Here is a 17,994-nt window from a genome sequence, read left to right as displayed (position 1 = left end):
ATCATATATGTATTTTTTTTGGTTGTTACATATCTTTAATTTACTGGTAATATAACGAATCATAAAAACATAGATGATTACATACTAATGGCATGACTTGATACAATTGTGAGGTATGTAGACGAATGATCTGCATAGGGTTTGTTAGTATCATATATATATATAGTGTAAGTATCTATAGAAAACCCACTTTAATTTAGAAAATCCGGGAAACTCAAAGCTCCCGATGTTTTTTTTTTGAAAAAATTTACACATGTTATATACATGTTTTTAAGGGTTTTGGGCAAAAAAAATCAAAAAAGCGCCGAGTAGATATTTTTAAAAAAAATAAATAAGTTTTGGTGTAACACATGTTACATTCATCTGACATATTTGTAACATGTGTTACACCAAAACTTGTTTATTTTTTTTTTAAATATCTACTCGGCGCTTTTTTGATTTTTTTTGCCCAAAACCCTTAAAAACATGTATATAGCATGTGTAAATTTTTTCAAAAAAAAAAAAAAAACATCGGGAGCTTTGAGTATCCCGGGTTTTCTAAATTAAAGTGGGTTTTCTATACATCCTTCCCCTATATATATATATATATATATATATTGGTTGTTAGATATCTTTAATTTACTGGTAATATAACGAATCATAAAAACAGAGACGATTACAGACTAATGGCAGGTAGACGAGCAACAAGTTGCGCCGCTACCCCCTTCTGAATATCATATATGTGTTTTTATTTAATCATGTAGATGATAATCAGGATTATGTATTTGTTCATTGGTTGATGTGTATTTATATTTGTTCTTTGGTTGATGTGTATACATTATTTACCAGTTTCTTTCTGGCAACATGGGTTCGGGTCCGATTGTGGGCAATACCGGCGACGCTAGAGGAAGTGTTTAAGGCGATGGATGGCGACGGAAAGGCAGGCTTGGAGATTTTATGAGTTATATTGGCTCTGCTGGTCTAGATGATGCGATTAAAGCGATGATCAGGCTAGGTAGAGACGGCGATAATGGCGGGTTACGTTTGATGGGTTTCTAAAGATACTTGCCATTTGATTGTTCATCGCGGAAACAAGTGGGTGTGAATGGGAGTTTAACACGTTGAGAAGACACTAAATTAGACATGAATCAATTATCGGAATTCAATCATTGGATCATCGAGAATTGAAGTGGGGTTGTCTATGGTATTTCCCACTTTTCTTTAAAACCTATTGAAATTTTAAGTTTTCAATCAATTTGTGTGTTGTTATGCATTTATCTTTTGATTATAGGGGATTTCAATTCGTTTGTGTTGTCTTTTCTGTGCAAAGTGAAAGTTACAATTTTGTAGAATTTACTTTTGCGTATTGAATCACGTTCGGTTAAGCATCAAAATGTTAATTTAACTTTACCTTTCTTCAACTTTTAGGTTTCCCCGGTAGCCTTTTGAGCATTTGGGTTTTAATTTTTGATTGCTATAGCAAATGCCGTTAACGTATCAAATCAAATCAATACCGACTAAATTTCCGCATGCGTAATGCGGGATAATCCTATATATCAACTTTGTGATTCTTTTTTTTAATCATTTTTCAGAATTTTTTGTTTTGAATTAGGTTGATTTGGTCATATCCACTTTTGATTGTTGATATTTACAGATCATTCTTTTGTTATTGTGATTTTAATTACAGATAATTCATTTATTCGAGAAGATAGATAAAACATGGTGATACATATAAATTTATGATCCTGTGTAGATATTTTTATTAGTGGGATTGGAGATACCAAATTGTCCTTTTTAATTTTTAAAAAATTGTCCTTTTTAATTTTTAATTTGAAGAAACAATAATATTCTGGATATACAAATTGATATTGATATCATGTTAACACTTTAAATATATAATTTTATACTGCCAACTGATTCACGTATACGCCACTATGTTTTTTCTTACCAAATTTCATCTCAAATCTGTTTATCATAATTTTATTCAGGGTGGAAAAAAGGTATGGTTGGGGTGACTTAGAGTGTTTGAGTTTTCTCTACCCAATTATATAAAGCCATGTCAACTCTTCCCTTCACTCTCCATTTCTACTCAAACACTAGGTATGGTTCAAACACCCACTTAATTAAAAATAAAAAATTTTGATTGGTTCTTCTCTCCTCTCTCTCCTCCCTTTGCTCTTCTTAACCTTTGGTGAGTATACACCGAAAACACTCTCTCCTACTCCCCACTCCCCATTCAAACACTAGGGGTGGTTCACCGATCGGTGAAACCATTCCCCGAGCTCGGTCCCCGCAACCATACCGAGTCTCCTTAGTATCACGAATATGCCTCTACGTTTATCATAATTTTGTCGTCATGTATGGTTGTCAAATTTTAATCAACAATTGAATAAGGATTTGTTGCTTTCATCGACAATTATGTTAGATTTGTTATGAAGATCCTGAAATTTGGCATCTTTGTTGTTAACTTAGGTTTAATTTAACAAAATCAGTATATGAGACGCGGAAAAAAAATATTCTTGCTTTTATGAAAAACATGGGTTGCATTTAGTATTATAATATGAGATGCTAAACCAAAATTCTTGACTTCATGCATTATCCCGCCGCAACGCGCAGGTTGATGTTAACTCGTGTATCATGAAAACCAAACTTTGTATTAATATATTAAATATTTTTATTTTCACTATACAAAATTACATTTACTAACTTTTTATTATTTGGAATATAAAATTACATTTATTTAACTCGTGTAATAAATGAGGTTTTTTTAAAGATGTATTATTTTATTATTTGGTGAACAATATACATTTATTCAACCCGTGTAATGCATGTGGTTTTAAAGATATAATTTTTTTATTTGGTATATAAAATTACATTAATTCAACCCGTACAATATGGTTCTTATATATATAACTTTTTATTATTTAATATATAGAAATATATTTATTTAACCCGTGCAATAAAGGAAGTTTTTAAAGATATAATGTTTTATCTTCCTATACTAATAAACAAAAATCTTTTTGTACACGTGTCATTCTCTGGTGCCTCCTCCCTTTTAATAATAGTATTATTTAATTTAAATAATATAACAATAAAGCATTTACTTAGGAACGATGAGTGTTGATTTAAAATATGTTTTTGATAATAAAAATTTGTATTTCACATTATTATCTAATTTAAATTATATAGCAATAAAGCATTTACTTAGGAGACGATGATGTTGATTTAAAATATGTTTTTAACTAGTTAATGCCACCGCCCGCGTTGCGGGGCGATAGCCGAATAATTCTCAATCAATTAAAAAAAAACACTATTATAGTTTTGTTAGGAAAAAAAACTAAAACGATGACAAGACCGTAGTTCTGAGCTCAGGGCAAAACTGTAGCTTGTAAGGATTAATGAGCGAATTTTAGTAAGCTCCTTGACATGGAAAAAAATTAAATCCAGACAACTAATATAAAAAAAAACACTTTTATAGTTTTGCTAAAAAACTAAAACGATAGCAATACTGTAATTTGAACGGAGGGCAAAGTTGTATTTGTTGACTTGGGTAAAATCGTAATTTGGCAAAAGTTAAAGTGATGGCAATACTATAAATTTGAACCGGAGACAAAATCGTAATATAACTTTGCACTAAGGACAAAATCGTAATTTTAAGCCCGGGATAAAACTATATTTTTAATTTGAACTGAGGCAAATTAAAAATTTTGAACTGAGTGCAAAATCGTAATTTTGAATAGGGGGCAAAAGCATAGTTTTATTTTGAACCGGGCAAAAACATAATTTTAAACTGAAGGCGAAATCATAATTTTTGAGCAAAAACATAATTTTAAACTGAAGACGAAATCATAATTTTTTGAAACGGGGCGAAAATGCAAAATCGTCATTTTGAGTTTGGGGCAAAAGCAAAAATTTATTTTGAACTGGGGCCAAAATTGTAATTGTAATATGGGGATAAAAGCATAATTTTGAACCGAGGGCAAAATCGTAATTTTGAGCGAGGGACAAAAACATAATTTTATTTTGAAATGGGGGCAAAAACGAAATTTTATATTAAATCAAGGACGAAACCGTAATTTTAAAACGAATATAAAAGAATAAAACGTTGGTCCAATAGGGAGGTGCCACGCAGCTGCGTGGCACTATTCCTCAAACTCCCTTTTGTATATGTTTCTGCGTGGCACTATTCCTCAAACTCCCTTTTGTATATGTTGAAAATGATAAAAATTTGTATTTCACAACAAGTGTAATATTTGGTATAGCCTTATCAACGGAATAATGGGTGTTTTTTCTTTTTTAAATTTTAGAATTAAATGTCACTTTAGTTCATGTGATTTGGGTCATTTTACCAGTTTAGTCCAAAGTTTTCATTTCCAAACGCCTGATTTTTTTTTTTTTTGCCAAAATCGTCCCTGAGAATGGGGATTTTTTGTCATTTTCATCCAAAAGTTTGATAGAAAAAATAAAGCAAATAAGACGTTTAAATGAAAATTATAAAAAAATCTCAAAAGTGAAGGACTATATGATACAGTACCATTGTTTTGGATGAGAATGACAAACATGCCCAAACCTCAGAGACGATTTTGACAATTTACTCAAATCATTGGCATAAACTTAACTTCAAATCGTAAAGTCTTATCTAAACTAAAAACCATTGTTTCACTTAATAGTATATAAACGTGCATAAAAGTTTTTTTTAAATATATTTTTTTATAATTTAGTATATAAAATTACATTTCTTTCACCCTTGAATACATAGTTTTTTTTTTTTTAAATATAACTTTTTTATTGTTTGGTATATAAAATTACTTTTATTCAACCCGCAAAATACACGAGATTCTTAAAGATAGAATTTTTTTATTATTTAATATATAAAATTATATTTACTCAACACGTGTAATAAATGAGGTTTTTAAAAATATATTATTTATTTATTTAGTATATAACATTACATTTATTAAACCAAACCCGTGTAATACACGGGGTTCTAACCTAGTTATTTAGTATATAAATTTATTTACTTAACCCGTGTAATACACGGAGTTATAACCTAGTTATTAATATAGTTTATTAGATTATTATTATTGGTATATATCTTGTCTTCATATCTAGTTTCCTAGATTTGTGGTAGGAGATAATTGTATTTTCCCTATACAGGGGAGGTGGTTTATTGTTGAATGATTCACTTACACCATAAACGTCTTTTATGGTATCAAAACTCAAGTTTTAGATGTTTTAAGTCGTAATTACATTTTTTTTCTTGTAATAAATAACACTTGTCTCATGTTTGTAATTCTTGTAAACTTTCAAATAGTAAACGATTTTCTTTTTATTTGTCTAATTCCTTTACATTTGCTCCATTTGACATTATACATTGCAACTTATGAACCTCCCCAATCACGAGTAAATCTAGGTATAAATACTACATGATTCCCATTGATAATTTCTGGCAATCTGTATGAATTTACCCTCTTAAGTATAAATATTCATTATTTATTGGAAAGCGTAGCTTTTTAATTGCTCAAATTTTCTATAATTTTATTCTCTCCTTTCCCTTGTCTTTTCACGCTACCTTTAACTCTACTATTTAAGCATTATATTAATTAAATTTTACCTTAAGTCAAGTGCTACTATTTCTAAAATTTATTTCGTGTCAACTTTGATTTGATTTTCCTAGTGGATCCGAATATGTCGAGGATAATACTGAATACATAATTTTTTTTTTTTATTTATTTAACAGCACATAAGTGATAACTGATAAGATGTGTCCCTCACTTATCGCCTAGTGGTAGGAGGTTTGGATTTTCTAATGGAAACACTACACCTATCGTCTAGTGATAGGAGGTTTGGGTTTTCTAATGGAAACGCTGGTTCAAAACCTATTTGTGTCATTTTGGGGTGGATATAGACAATAAAAGATTTGAACTAGGCCTTGTGCAAGGTTGTCAGTTCGATTCCCGAGCCCACCCTGGTTTCATTCCACCGTGTGTTATGCCAGAGAGTTCTGCTCTTGTGACCAGGGCCGTCTCCGAAAATGTTTGAAAATTTTTAGGCCCTGTGCGAACAGAAAATACGGGCCCTTAAATATTTTTTTTGAAAGATGACTTTCTATGTACAGGACCTAGTGGTCACTGGGTTCATTTGCATTTAATAAATAGATAAGAAAAACAAAATGAAAAACAAAACTGAGGACACCGAGAGTAGAACCCGTGTCTTCTTATTATTAAAGTGACAAGGGCCGTCTCCGAGAATCCAACAGCCTTCTAGGGGCCTGTGCAAGTAGAGAAGAAGAGGGCCTATTTATAATCTTATAAAAAATAAATAATATGACGATATATAGGGCCCAAAATAAACCAAAACTAAACATGTTTAAGATCTTAGTGCATTATAATACGCTTTTTAGACAAAAAGTTACTAAATTAATATTGTATAACTAAAAATAGTGGGTGACATTTACTGAAAGAAAATTAAAAATAAGTGACATATAGAAAATAAAAAAATAAAAGAAAGCTATTGGGATAACTAAAAACAATGGGTGACATTTACTAAAGGGAATAAAAACAAGAGCCATAAAGAAAAAAACAAAATAAAAGAAAGCTGGTGGGAAATAGAAAAGAGATTAAACCTAAAGAATAGGTTGATGAAAACAAAAAAAAAAGGGTAAAGAACGAGTTTCGAACTTCAGCCTCTTCTATGCAATAATTGGGGAAAACCACCAGACCATTAATACATTGATGTTTAAGATTCTGCTAAAAAACTATATATACACAAAATCTATATATAATCAAAATTATGGGCCCCTTGAGAGTGTGGGCCCTGTTCGGTGGCCCACTCTGCACTTGGCCCAAGCCGGCCCTGCTTGTGACGAACGATTATCAAGTGGCAACCGACGACAAACTCTAAAGCCAGCGTGAGCCTGGTTATAACAACATATAAAGCCAAAATGGGCTCTATGATATAAAGTGTTAAGATTTCGCGGTCGCGAAAAACACAGTGGGCGGCGACATTTCTTTTCTTGAATCTTGCCCCACAAAAATCACAACTAATGGTGCACATTGATCAACAGGGGTACGTGTAACCACCTTAATGGACAATCACCCGATAAGATCTCATCCTCTATTTTGTTCCTGTTCAATTTCATCCCGTCATTAACTTTTAAATGCTTGTAACACCTCCATTAATGGAAAATCATCCTTAATTCACGAAACCTCCATTAATGGTACTTCATCTTTAACCCTTTGTCTTTTTCTCCCCTTTTAAATAACATTCTTGTTCTGTTCTTCAATCGGGTACGCTGCTCATTCTCTGTTACGTACTTACGTTTACATCAAGTGAACTCTTTGTGTTTTGCTTTCTGGTGCCCACAAGGTGTTTGTTAAAATGCCTGAATAAGCTTCTTTATTTTATTTTATTTATTTGTTTATTTATTTATTATTATTTCATGCCCCCCATGCAATTGTGTTTATCTTTAGGCATATATATTTGAAACCCGTTAAAACAATAACTGTATTATGATGGATGTTTCTATATGTTTTCAGAGGAACATGGCTGTGGCTCCAGTATGCTTCAAAACATGTTATAAAGATAAGACTATAAGCAAGGATGTATGTATCTGTCACAATTCTGTTGGTTGTGTGATGAAACCATACAGACGCATGCTCAAATGTGCAAGCTTTTTAAGATCAATCTCTGCTAATTCATCTCAAAGGGAGAAATCATCAAAGTTTGTCTTGAAATCCAGTTCTAGAGAGAAACAGTTGCAGTCACTAGATTCTTACTTTGGGAAATTCAAGGGGGGTATAGATCATAATTCTCCAAGTTCTTTGAACAAGGATGTTGCTTCCTCTGCTAGTAGAGATGAACGTTCTCACCCGACAAGATATATTGTCGAAAACAACGAGCAAGAAAAGGTGGTTGATCATGGTGGTTTGAAAACTGATAATGATGAAACTTGTGGTCTCTACTTGATGTAAAACATTCAACTTTGGTTATTTTTATTTTTTTTATAAATTCTTTATGTACATATGCATTCGTTAACTGGGTAATTTCTTGTTGCAGAAGCACAATGACTTCCATAAACATTGCGGTTTATTTGTTCGAAATTGCAAGCCCGGTTAAGAACTCTGATTTGGATCTCTTCTCACTTCCAGCACTCTATGGAGCAAAGATTAATCATTTGATCTTATATGGAGAATGGTGGCGCCTACTGACACCGATGTTTCTGGTACAAGATTGACGACTGGGTTCGTTCCCTTCTAGAGTAGTTCATTTTTACAATCAGTAATTAATATCCGTCCACACGTAACTGTAAGGTTATAAGTGGAAAATGGACGCGTTGGGTTACAGGCCAAGTATCAAGATGAGTCATTTTTTGAATGTGGAAACGGGTTGGGTTGACTAAAACACTTTTTGTACAAAATTTTGTTTTTTTTTTGTTTTTATAATTAATTAGTGTGTTAAATATGATTAAACTGAAAAGTTATATTTCAATCACTTTTAATGCATAAAATAGAATGATTTGAGGTGATTTTATGCATTAAAGATACACTTTGGGTGGCTTATGACTCATTTGTCGTACGCTATTTCTTTTTCCAATCTTTTGGCTCGTTAGGGATAAAGGATAGCACGGACCAACCATGCATAGATAAATAGGGCCGTTCAAATCGCTCGTCGCTCGTTCGGAAATTGCTCGAAAAATGCTCGTTCGATTTGAGGCTCGGTTGTAAACGAGACGCTCCGCTCGGTTCGGTTTGTAAACGAACCAAGCATGAGCAAAGGTCCGCTCGGCTCGGTTCGGCTCGAATTATTATTCTTAATTAGTATATATGTACATATACACATACATATATAAACATGTATATACACACATATAAATTATACATATACATACACACACCTATATATACACACACACATTACACATACATATATACTTAAATATAAATTAAATTTATAGTTTTATATATACCACTATATTAGATTTTGGTCCACTATATACAAATTTACAAATATATTTATACGTACTAGCCCAACCACGCTAATAAAAAAAATTAATATCAAATCTAAAAGTTAAACCCTAAACCAATAAACGATAGGCTGCTCATCGCCTCAATGTTTCATGTCGTTACCCTAAGTCGATCGTCTCCTGCTCTCAACATAATTGTTCGTGCAATATGATCATCGCCTCGTCGGCCACGACATTGTTATTCATAAGAAAAATACTATACCATGAAATGTGCATGTTTTTTAAGACATAAAAACTTGAGACCAAACATTGTCACTATCTCTCTCAGCAAATTTTAATCGGTCGACACGGTTGTCCAAATTGCTCGAACTTCGCTCGGCACTCGCTCGGAATATTTACTGCTCGAAAAACGCTCGCTTGATTTGAGGCTCGGTTTTAAATGAGCCGCTCCGCTCGGTTCGGTTTGTAAATGAGCCAAGCACGAGCAAAGGTCCGTTCGGTTCGGCTCGGCTCGTGAACAGCCCTATAGATAAATGATTGGAATTGGCACTTATACATAAGATAAATGAAAATTATCATAAGTATGCAAGTTTTAAACCTTAGAAGTCAATATTATTTTGCAGCACACAGGGATGCTCCACACGGGGCTTGGTTGTTGGGTTCTGCTGACATTTGGTCCTCAAGTATGCAGAGCGTACGGCCCGTTCACCTTTTTCTTGATATACATACTCGGGGGACTCTCAGGAAACTTGACCAGTTTTCTTCACACCGCAGATCCAACCGTTGGTGGAACAGTAAGCAAACAAGAAATCAGATATCGCTCATTTTTTTTCTATTAGATATTAGATGTTTAAATGAGCGATGAATTTTGAAATTTTCAGGGACCTGCGTTTGGTATCATTGGAGCTTGGCTCATGTATCACTATCAAAACAAGCATGCCATGAGCAAAGATGGTTTTGAAAGCATGTATCAGAAGGCAGTCGTTGCTACTGCTCTTGGTTTTGTTTTATCGGCTTTTGGTCCAATTGATGACTGGTTAGTAATATATTAAAAATATAAAATGTCCTTTTTTTTCGTTATATTTTGTATTAATTTTTTACATTAACAGAATCGATCAGACAAATTAAATTAAATGTTGTTGCAGGACACATTTAGCATCAGTTTTCACTGGCATAGCTTATGGGTTCTTTATATGCCCCACACTACAATCCGAAACCGGTGAAGAAAATGGAGTCACGTTGATCGGATATAGAGGAAATGCGGATCCTTTTAAATCCTTTGTGTTTTTCTCCATTTTTGTTTTGGTTTTGAGTTCTTTGCTTCTTGTATTTGAACCACCAGTGGGTTCACTAGCTGTAGACACCCTTGTGTAATCCTAACACCAAATGGGTATTATATATGTAATATAGGTGTATTTTGCGTGTTGTGTGGTGTGTTTCTAAAGAAATCGAGTTGAAGCTAGTGTTGGCAGAAAATGACCCTGCTAAGCGCGCTCTCTCTCTCTTTCCTAAGGTCATCCATTATGGTTTTTTTTTTTGAACGGCTAAGTGCTTTCCACGTGTAAACCCACCCTTTCGGAGCTATGTCCAAAGGCCGACTACTCGACCACTGCTAGAAAGCGTAGCACACCCCTGATGCGCAGAAACCCCGTGGAATAGGTAACTGCCCCCCCCCCCCCCCCCCAGACTCGAACCTGGGTAAAACCCCAGGCCACGCCTTCACCGAGATGGGAACAACCACTGTGCTGCAGTGGAAGACCCCATCCATTATGGTTATGTTAATGTAATCGAAAAGTGTTGCCTACCTCCACGCCATGTAAGCGGAGGGGGAAACCGCACTCACATGGCTTGAGGATTGTAATGGTCATGCGGGTGTGGAGGTTTTTGTAATAATTACTTAATTATTATTCTTAAATACATAAATATTTTTCTTGATTTGTGATTGGATGAGAAATGAGTATGTGTAAGATGCTTTAAACCAAACCTCCAGATTCTCATTCATCAATAACTCAACTTCCAGCTTCTCACATGGAAGGGTTCGGTCCGGAAGAAGAGGAAAAAGAGTTCACCTCAATTCAACGAAAACCGCACTCAATCCATCTATCTTGTCTGATTGAGAAAGCCTTTAGGTTCCAGAGTTCCGACCTATAAAGGAGTGAAACCGCTTCCAAAGACATAGCGATAGAGTAGGGCGTAGTGAGCTTGGTTTAAAAAAGCGCGAGGCGCTCCGAAGCGTTTTGGTTCCAAAAGTTTTAAGCGGAGCTTCATGTATACGAAGCGCTCAAAATTAAAAAAAAATAAAAAAAAAATATTTGTACGCATCAATATGACATGTTCTACTTGTTAATCAATAATAAAGACAAAAACATGATTAAAAAACATACCTAACACATAAAAAACATAGTTAAAACATAAATTAAAGTCGATTATTGGAGAAAGTATGAAGAATCGATGGAGAAGAGGGAGGGAGCGGCTGAAGATGTTTACTAACGTTCTTTTTTTCTAGGGTAAAGAAGTAGCGGGCCTCAATTAAACCATATAAAAGACTATTGGACGTAAATAAAAAACCCAAATCTGACCTGATTGGGCTGAAGTGTCGCTTCAAACAAATGGCGCTTCGGGCTTAAAGCGCGCTTCAAAACGCTTCACGTGATTTGTCGCCTCAGCAAAAAAGCGACAACCCTAGCGCTTCATCGCCTCGCGCTTTAAGCTCACTTTTTTAAACCAAGGTAGTGACTACTCAGATGAAAGCTTCGAAGGAAGCATGGTGTTAAACAAGGTTGGCGACGCATACGTGGGTGTTGCCACGCCCCTTGGGTTCACGCCCTTGACAGGGTGGTGTGACACGCCCAAAGGGCTGAGGTGGCACCCTTCACACACCTGCGCCACGCTCATAACAATTAGTCCAAGGGTGGTAGCAACCCATAGAATTTCTGGACTTCTTTAATGAAACTGAAACCCATATTTGAATTAGGATTGGTGAAAAATCTAATAAGCCAAATAATTTGTTTTTTATTTTTTTCCTTTACCATTATTTGACAACTTGTTTGAACTGGATGGTGCTAACTACTATGTTGAAGATCAAGAAAACATGTTACACCTGCATTGCATCAACCACTTGTTTCACAAAACTTTAAACAAGGTCACAGGAAACTTTTAACTTAAATAACTCCATAGATATTAGATAATACAATTCCTCAACATTGTTCTAATAAAACCTTCATCAGATCAACCCATCTGCCTCTGTAGCTCGCCATTCTACAATGGCAAGTGTATGTCGGCCACCACAAGCCACGTATTTAGCACACCACCGCCCTAGTCCTCCATCTTCATCTTTTGGTGGCGGCAGGTCAATAGGCACTTCTGATGGATGACCAGTTGTCACCTTTCGACCATATCCGAGTCTTCCATGGTCTCCACGGCCAAACTAACAGTTCAAATGGGTCAAAAAGAAAAAGTCAAGCTATATATTAACTAATAACTATCAAGTCAATTTGTAAAGTCAAAGGGGCTTTGTTGTTGTTACTTACAGAAAACATACGACCATCACGAGTCAAAGCAACGGAATGAGTTCCACCACATGACACCTGGATAATATCCTCTCCAGCTAGAAGCTGCACTTGCTGAGGTACCATTTTACTGCTTTTGTCGTCTCCAAATCCGAGTCTTCCGTGTTCCCCTCTACCCCACCCGTATACCTGTTGAACAAAACCGTTATGGACTTACGCCTGAACAGCTTATGACCTTAACTTTACAAAAAAAAAAGTACAAGAAAACATGTGGATCACAAGGTACCTCTCCTTCATCTGTTAGAGCGGTAGAATGCCAGCCACCAGCAGCAACATCAACCTGAAATTACATGGAGTTAGAAAATTGTTTGGCTAAAATGATCAAATGTAATAAACCAATTTGTAGTTGGGTTAATTGCATAAAACAGTAACCAAATTTGGGTAACTTAAAAAAAACTTGATAGAAAATCTCACACTTTCAGAAAAATAGTGGGAGTAATACAACTTACTAGAGGTGCAAACAAGCCAAGCTGAGCCCGAGCTCGAGCTCGGCTCGTTTATATCTATTAATTAATATATTAAATAAAAATAATATAAATAATAGACTCGTTTAGGCTCGTGAGCTCGATAAGTGAAGCTTGGGCTCAGGCTTGTTTACTAAACAAGCTTATTTATAGGTTCTGGCTCGGCTCGTAAACATGTTTAAATAAACTCGGCTCGGCTCGTTTACTAGACAACTTTAAATAAGGGGTAAATGTTATTAAATGTTACACTAAGGCTCGATGAGCTTGATGAGCTTCACATGTCAGGCTCGAGCAAATAAACGAGCTTTATTTTAGGCTCAAGCTCGGCTTGGGCTCGATAAGGCTCAGCTCATTTCGAGCGTTTTCTCGAGCCGACCTCGAGTAGCTAGCGAGCCGCTCGGCTCGTTTGCACCCCTACAACTTACGATGCAAAACTACGCATGTTACCCAAAACAGAAATCAGAACAAAGTGCATTATTTTCTCATGCAATTTGCAACTATTGACTTACTAGCTTATATAAAATTCAGTATAATATCAAATACGGTAAAAGAAAGGTACCAATTTGAGGCCGGATAATCCTTGAACAGGAACCGGCTGTGATCTGGGCTGGGTATCCCCAGTTCCGAGCTGTCCATATTCATTATTGCCCCAAACCCAAAGATTTCCATCCTCAAGAAGCGCCAAATTGTGAAAAGCGCCGACCGCAATCAGCTTAACCTTCTCAAGACCTTGTACTCTCACAGGTGTTGAAATTTGTTTTCTACATCAATATAATAAAAAAAATCAATCAACTTTTACACAATTACATAATTAAAGTGATTAACTATAAAGATCAAAAGCAAATCAGCAATGTACATGTCTCCAGGGGGCCATGGTTGACCCCATGTCCAAACATGTCCTTCGCGTGTCAGCACTACTGAATGGGTGCCACCAGCAGCTACCTGCATAGCGCATACAAGACGTGAAATTCATGTAAAAACAAAAAATATAAGTGCCTGACTTTTTGCGTTAAGAAAATGAAAATTTGACCTGGCGAACCGAAAGCTTAGGTGCGCATCTTTGAGGAGTCGAAATATCTCTCCTTAAAGTCCTACCAGAATCATCTTTCTTCTCAGGCTCTTCGCCACACTGCCCATACTCGTTTCCACCTACATAATCATAGCTTGAAATTAGCAACACCAAATTTTATCTAGTAGTTTGTTTTTTATTTTGTTTACATAAAGAGAGAATTTCAAAATCGATCTTATTAGAAAAAGTAATACGCCCCCCGCTTGCGGTATGCGCATATAATGTATATATGTGTGGGCCATCGGGGGGCAAAAGTGAAAGTGCACTAATATTAACGTTATTTTACAAATTTCGTGAAAATAACGGTAAAAGCTGAGGACAGTTAATCATGCATTATGTGGTGGAGTTGATAGCTGAAAGACAAAAGGGTACATGCACTAATCGGTCTTTGTCCCGATTGCTGAGTGTTATGTGCCTTATGTCCAAGGCTTAATGCAAAACTACCATCGAGCCGGGGGTCTCACTGGAAGCAGTCTCTCTATTCCTATGGGGTAGAGGTAAGGATGTCTACATCTTACCCTCCTCAGACCCTACCTTTGCTTTGCTATTGGTGGGATTTACTGAGTATGATGATGATGATGATGATGATGATGATGATGATGATGATCTTATTAAAAAAAAGTGAGTAGGAGAACCATATACCCCAAGCATAAGCACGGCCTTGATCATCAACAGCCAAACAATGCCAACCACCAATGGCTGCCTGAATTAACAATTAATGAATTAGAAGCTAAAACAATCACAAGAATACCACTTTCTAGTTCATGTTTACAGCCGCTAGAATTAATCACGCTTTACCTGAACAATCTTTACTTTGTTGAGAGTTTCAACCTGACTCGGAATATTCTCCGTTTTGGTTGTTGGCTGGTGCCCCAAAGTTCCTCTTTGATTCCAACCCCACGTAAACAACTAATAAACATACAATTTTCAAGAGAAAACCAGTCATTAACCAAAATCCTAAACACAAACGTTTTATTTGTTGACAATCACAATTCACAAGCATGCGGTTTCAATCGGTTTCACCAGTGCTCCAAATTTGGAGCCACATTGTCATATTCTTCCATTTCACAATATAAAACTCCGGTTATATACAAATATATCACAAGACAAATACGATTACAGGTCAGAATTAGATGTGAAATTGATCTCCGAAAATTCTACAAGGCGGCCTCTTTAAAGCATGGAACATTGAACATAAGTATATATATCTTAAATCAGTTCGGCTAATCCAAAACTAAATAAAGACTCAGTCTTGACCCAAAACTCTTAAGAATATGACTCCATAAATAAAAACTCCTAAAATAAATAAATTTAACTTAAAATACGCTTATACCCCTGACCCCTTCTGTTACGTGAACAAAATGGTTATGTTCAACATTTTGTAGGTGTTATCATACATATATTCTAAAGAAATTAACCCAACCAACAAATATGTGTACAAACTAAAAACAGATTAGCAATTTTGAGCAATTTTTTATCTAATGCATATGCTAATCAACAATGTTTTAAAAACTGGTTTAAACCGGCCAGTATTACTGGTTGAACCGGCCATAGTTATCAAAGGCGCTAGGCGTACTCAAGGCGCATAGGCCTCACCTGGGGCCTAGGCGCATAGGCCTCACCTGGGGCCTAGGCGCAAAGTGCAAAAAAAGCGAGGGCCTGAGAAAAATAAAGCGCACTTAAATGAAAAAGAAAAAAATATATTATGTTAGATAATTATATTAGTTTTATAAATATATGTAGAGAATAATGCTATTACTCCATTACTCTCTAGATATTTTTTATAAAACTAATATAATTAGATGTTAAAATCATCTAACTAGCATTAAAAAAAGTTAAAACCTTGTAAAATAGTCAGTATAACTATAATACTTAAAAATATTTTGAACCTTATGTAGTCTGTTGTCTTTTCTGACCCTTTCTGCAATACAGTGACCAAAACTATGTGGTGTCACTGTTTTAAACCAAGTTCTAGGTCTATAGTTTTCAGCTTTTCATTTTCACATCTTTCTTCTCTCTCTCTCTCTTCAAATTTCTGCTCTCTGTGACTGTGATGCAACCAAAACCACAGAACTGTCCAGAAGAAAGTTGGCATTAGTATGCAAAAGTTCGTCGGAATCTGACCGGAATACTTGCCGGAAAGTCGTTTTTGGTCGGATGCTCACGGGAAGAGCACCCTTTTCATGTCTCTTCTACTCCATCTCTTCTCCTCCACCCAAAATTCCAGCTATTTAAACAGAATTTGGCTGGAATCTTAACAGAACATGGCCGGAATACTCGCCTGAGCCGCCTTGATGGAGGCAAGGCGGTATGGCTGCGCCTCGCCTGGAAAATGCGCCTAGGCACATGAGGCGCTCGAACCGCCGGAAAACCCGGTATTACCAGTGCATACTGATGAACCGGTTCATACCAATGCTCAACATCGAGTTTTAACTTTTACTTTAAGCGCGGATAGTGAATTTCGTCTTTTAAGCAATCGTGAACTTGATGCATTCAACACTCCAATGCCATAAAACTATTGTAGACTTTTATTTAAAAAAATTTGTTGGAAAATTGATTTGTGATTATGGAATTACGTAGATTTGGATTATCTTTTGAGTTGATGTTGTAATTTTTTGGAATTATAGGATTGACGAGTCACCCAGTTGACCCGCCGGTAAGACCAGTTGAACCGTTTCTAGGCCCAATCATAAAAACCGGTTTTTAAAACATTGCTAATCAATGAGTAACTTATAATAATAATAAAAATATATAATATGACATTCACACTTCTGGAAAAAAAAAACCCTAGCACAGTGACCACTAACAATTGCAAACATAAGAATAAAAAATACAATCATTAACCAATAACTTTTCATAAAGTCACTTTTCAGCAATCCAGTAAAACAACTGTAACGGCAATCGTAACGGAGAGTAATGAAATAAAAGTAACAGATACCTTGCCGTCATCGCAAACGGCGAGAGAGTTACGGCTACCGGCGACGACGGAGCGAACGGCGACGGAAGCGAGAGATGTGACCGGAGATACCCATTCTTTCTCCTCGTTGTCTCCTAATCCTAGTTGCCCGTCTTCTCCGGAACCCCTGAAACAAAAAAAGGTTGAGAAAAAGTGAGATTGACGGTGGTGTGCGGCGGCGATAGGTGGCGGAAGGACGTACCAGGCGATGACGGCGTGACTATTGACGGACATTGGAAAGAGTTTGAAAAAAGAGTTTACGGAAGTGGTGGTTTGCTGCTTGTAGGAGTGTTTTTGGGGGTGATATATTCCTCGTGTTTTTAGTTTTTTTTTTTTTCTTTTTGAGTAAACTGCCATTTTAGTCCCTGTGATCTGGGCACTTTTGCCATTTTAGTCTAAATCTTAAACTATTTACATCTGGGTCCCTGTGGTTTCGTTTTTGTTGCCATTTTGGTCCAAAACTCAAATCAGATCAGATTTCTCAAAAAAAAAACCCTGCTATTTTGTCCTTTTCTGAAGGGGCATTTTGGTCATTTTCAAAAAAAAAAAAAAAACCTATCTGTCTCTCTTCTCTCTCTATTTGCAGATCATCACCAAAAAAACCCATCTTTCTCTCTTCTCTCTCTATCTACAGTCTGAACTACCTTCATCAAACCCAGTTCCCTAAATAAATCATCAGTTCCCCAAATAAATCATCATCATCATAAACAACAATGGCTACCACCGCCATCTTCATCATCATCATAAACAACAATGGCTACCACCGCCACCTAGAGATAAAGCTAACAATTTATAGAAATTTACCTCAAAAATAACAGAAAAAACAACTAAATTTCTGGCAGTTCTTCTCCACCTCAAAGATCTCCTTTTCAACCTAGAATGCAGAACTTGAAATCGAGCAAACAGGTCATCTACATCTACATCTTCATGAGCGGCGGCGATTTTAGGTTTAGGTTTGGATCTGAGAGCTTGAAATCGACGATCGAGATCTG

At 35.7% G+C, this 17,994-nt stretch overlaps 2 protein-coding genes across 4 annotated transcripts; one reads left to right on the top strand and one right to left on the bottom strand.

Annotated features, from left to right (window-relative positions):
* Positions 1-7,052: 7,052 nt before the first annotated feature.
* On the top strand, positions 7,053-10,371 carry LOC110908965 (RHOMBOID-like protein 9, chloroplastic). Of its 3 annotated transcripts, none has more exons than XM_022153966.2 (6): positions 7,053-7,198; positions 7,518-7,948; positions 8,038-8,203; positions 9,568-9,738; positions 9,826-9,980; positions 10,090-10,371. In XM_022153966.2, exons 1-6 carry the CDS (start codon positions 7,196-7,198, stop codon positions 10,316-10,318), a joined length of 1,155 nt encoding a protein of 384 aa, XP_022009658.1. In that variant the 5' UTR covers positions 7,053-7,195; the 3' UTR covers positions 10,319-10,371. The 3 variants fall into 3 exon arrangements, with proteins under 3 accessions (XP_022009658.1, XP_022009662.1, XP_022009659.1); XM_022153970.2 differs by having other exon boundaries at positions 7,129-7,268; XM_022153967.2 differs by having other exon boundaries at positions 7,135-7,347.
* Positions 10,372-12,018: 1,647 nt separating this feature from the next.
* Positions 12,019-17,347, bottom strand: LOC110908967 (ultraviolet-B receptor UVR8). Its single transcript, XM_022153971.2, has 10 exons — positions 17,205-17,347; positions 16,985-17,129; positions 14,845-14,955; positions 14,689-14,749; positions 14,008-14,126; positions 13,834-13,919; positions 13,537-13,738; positions 12,740-12,793; positions 12,475-12,642; positions 12,019-12,371 (listed from the first exon to the last, which is right to left on the bottom strand). Exons 1-10 carry the CDS (start codon positions 17,234-17,236, stop codon positions 12,168-12,170), a joined length of 1,182 nt encoding a protein of 393 aa, XP_022009663.1. The 5' UTR covers positions 17,237-17,347; the 3' UTR covers positions 12,019-12,167.
* Positions 17,348-17,994: the final 647 nt, after the last annotated feature.

This window comes from Helianthus annuus, chromosome 14, assembly GCF_002127325.2.
Source record: "Helianthus annuus cultivar XRQ/B chromosome 14, HanXRQr2.0-SUNRISE, whole genome shotgun sequence".
NCBI classification, from domain to species: Eukaryota; Viridiplantae; Streptophyta; class Magnoliopsida; order Asterales; family Asteraceae; genus Helianthus; species Helianthus annuus.
The sequence above is the reverse complement of the archived record's forward strand: the minus strand, read 5'-3'. Positions and strand labels throughout refer to the sequence as shown.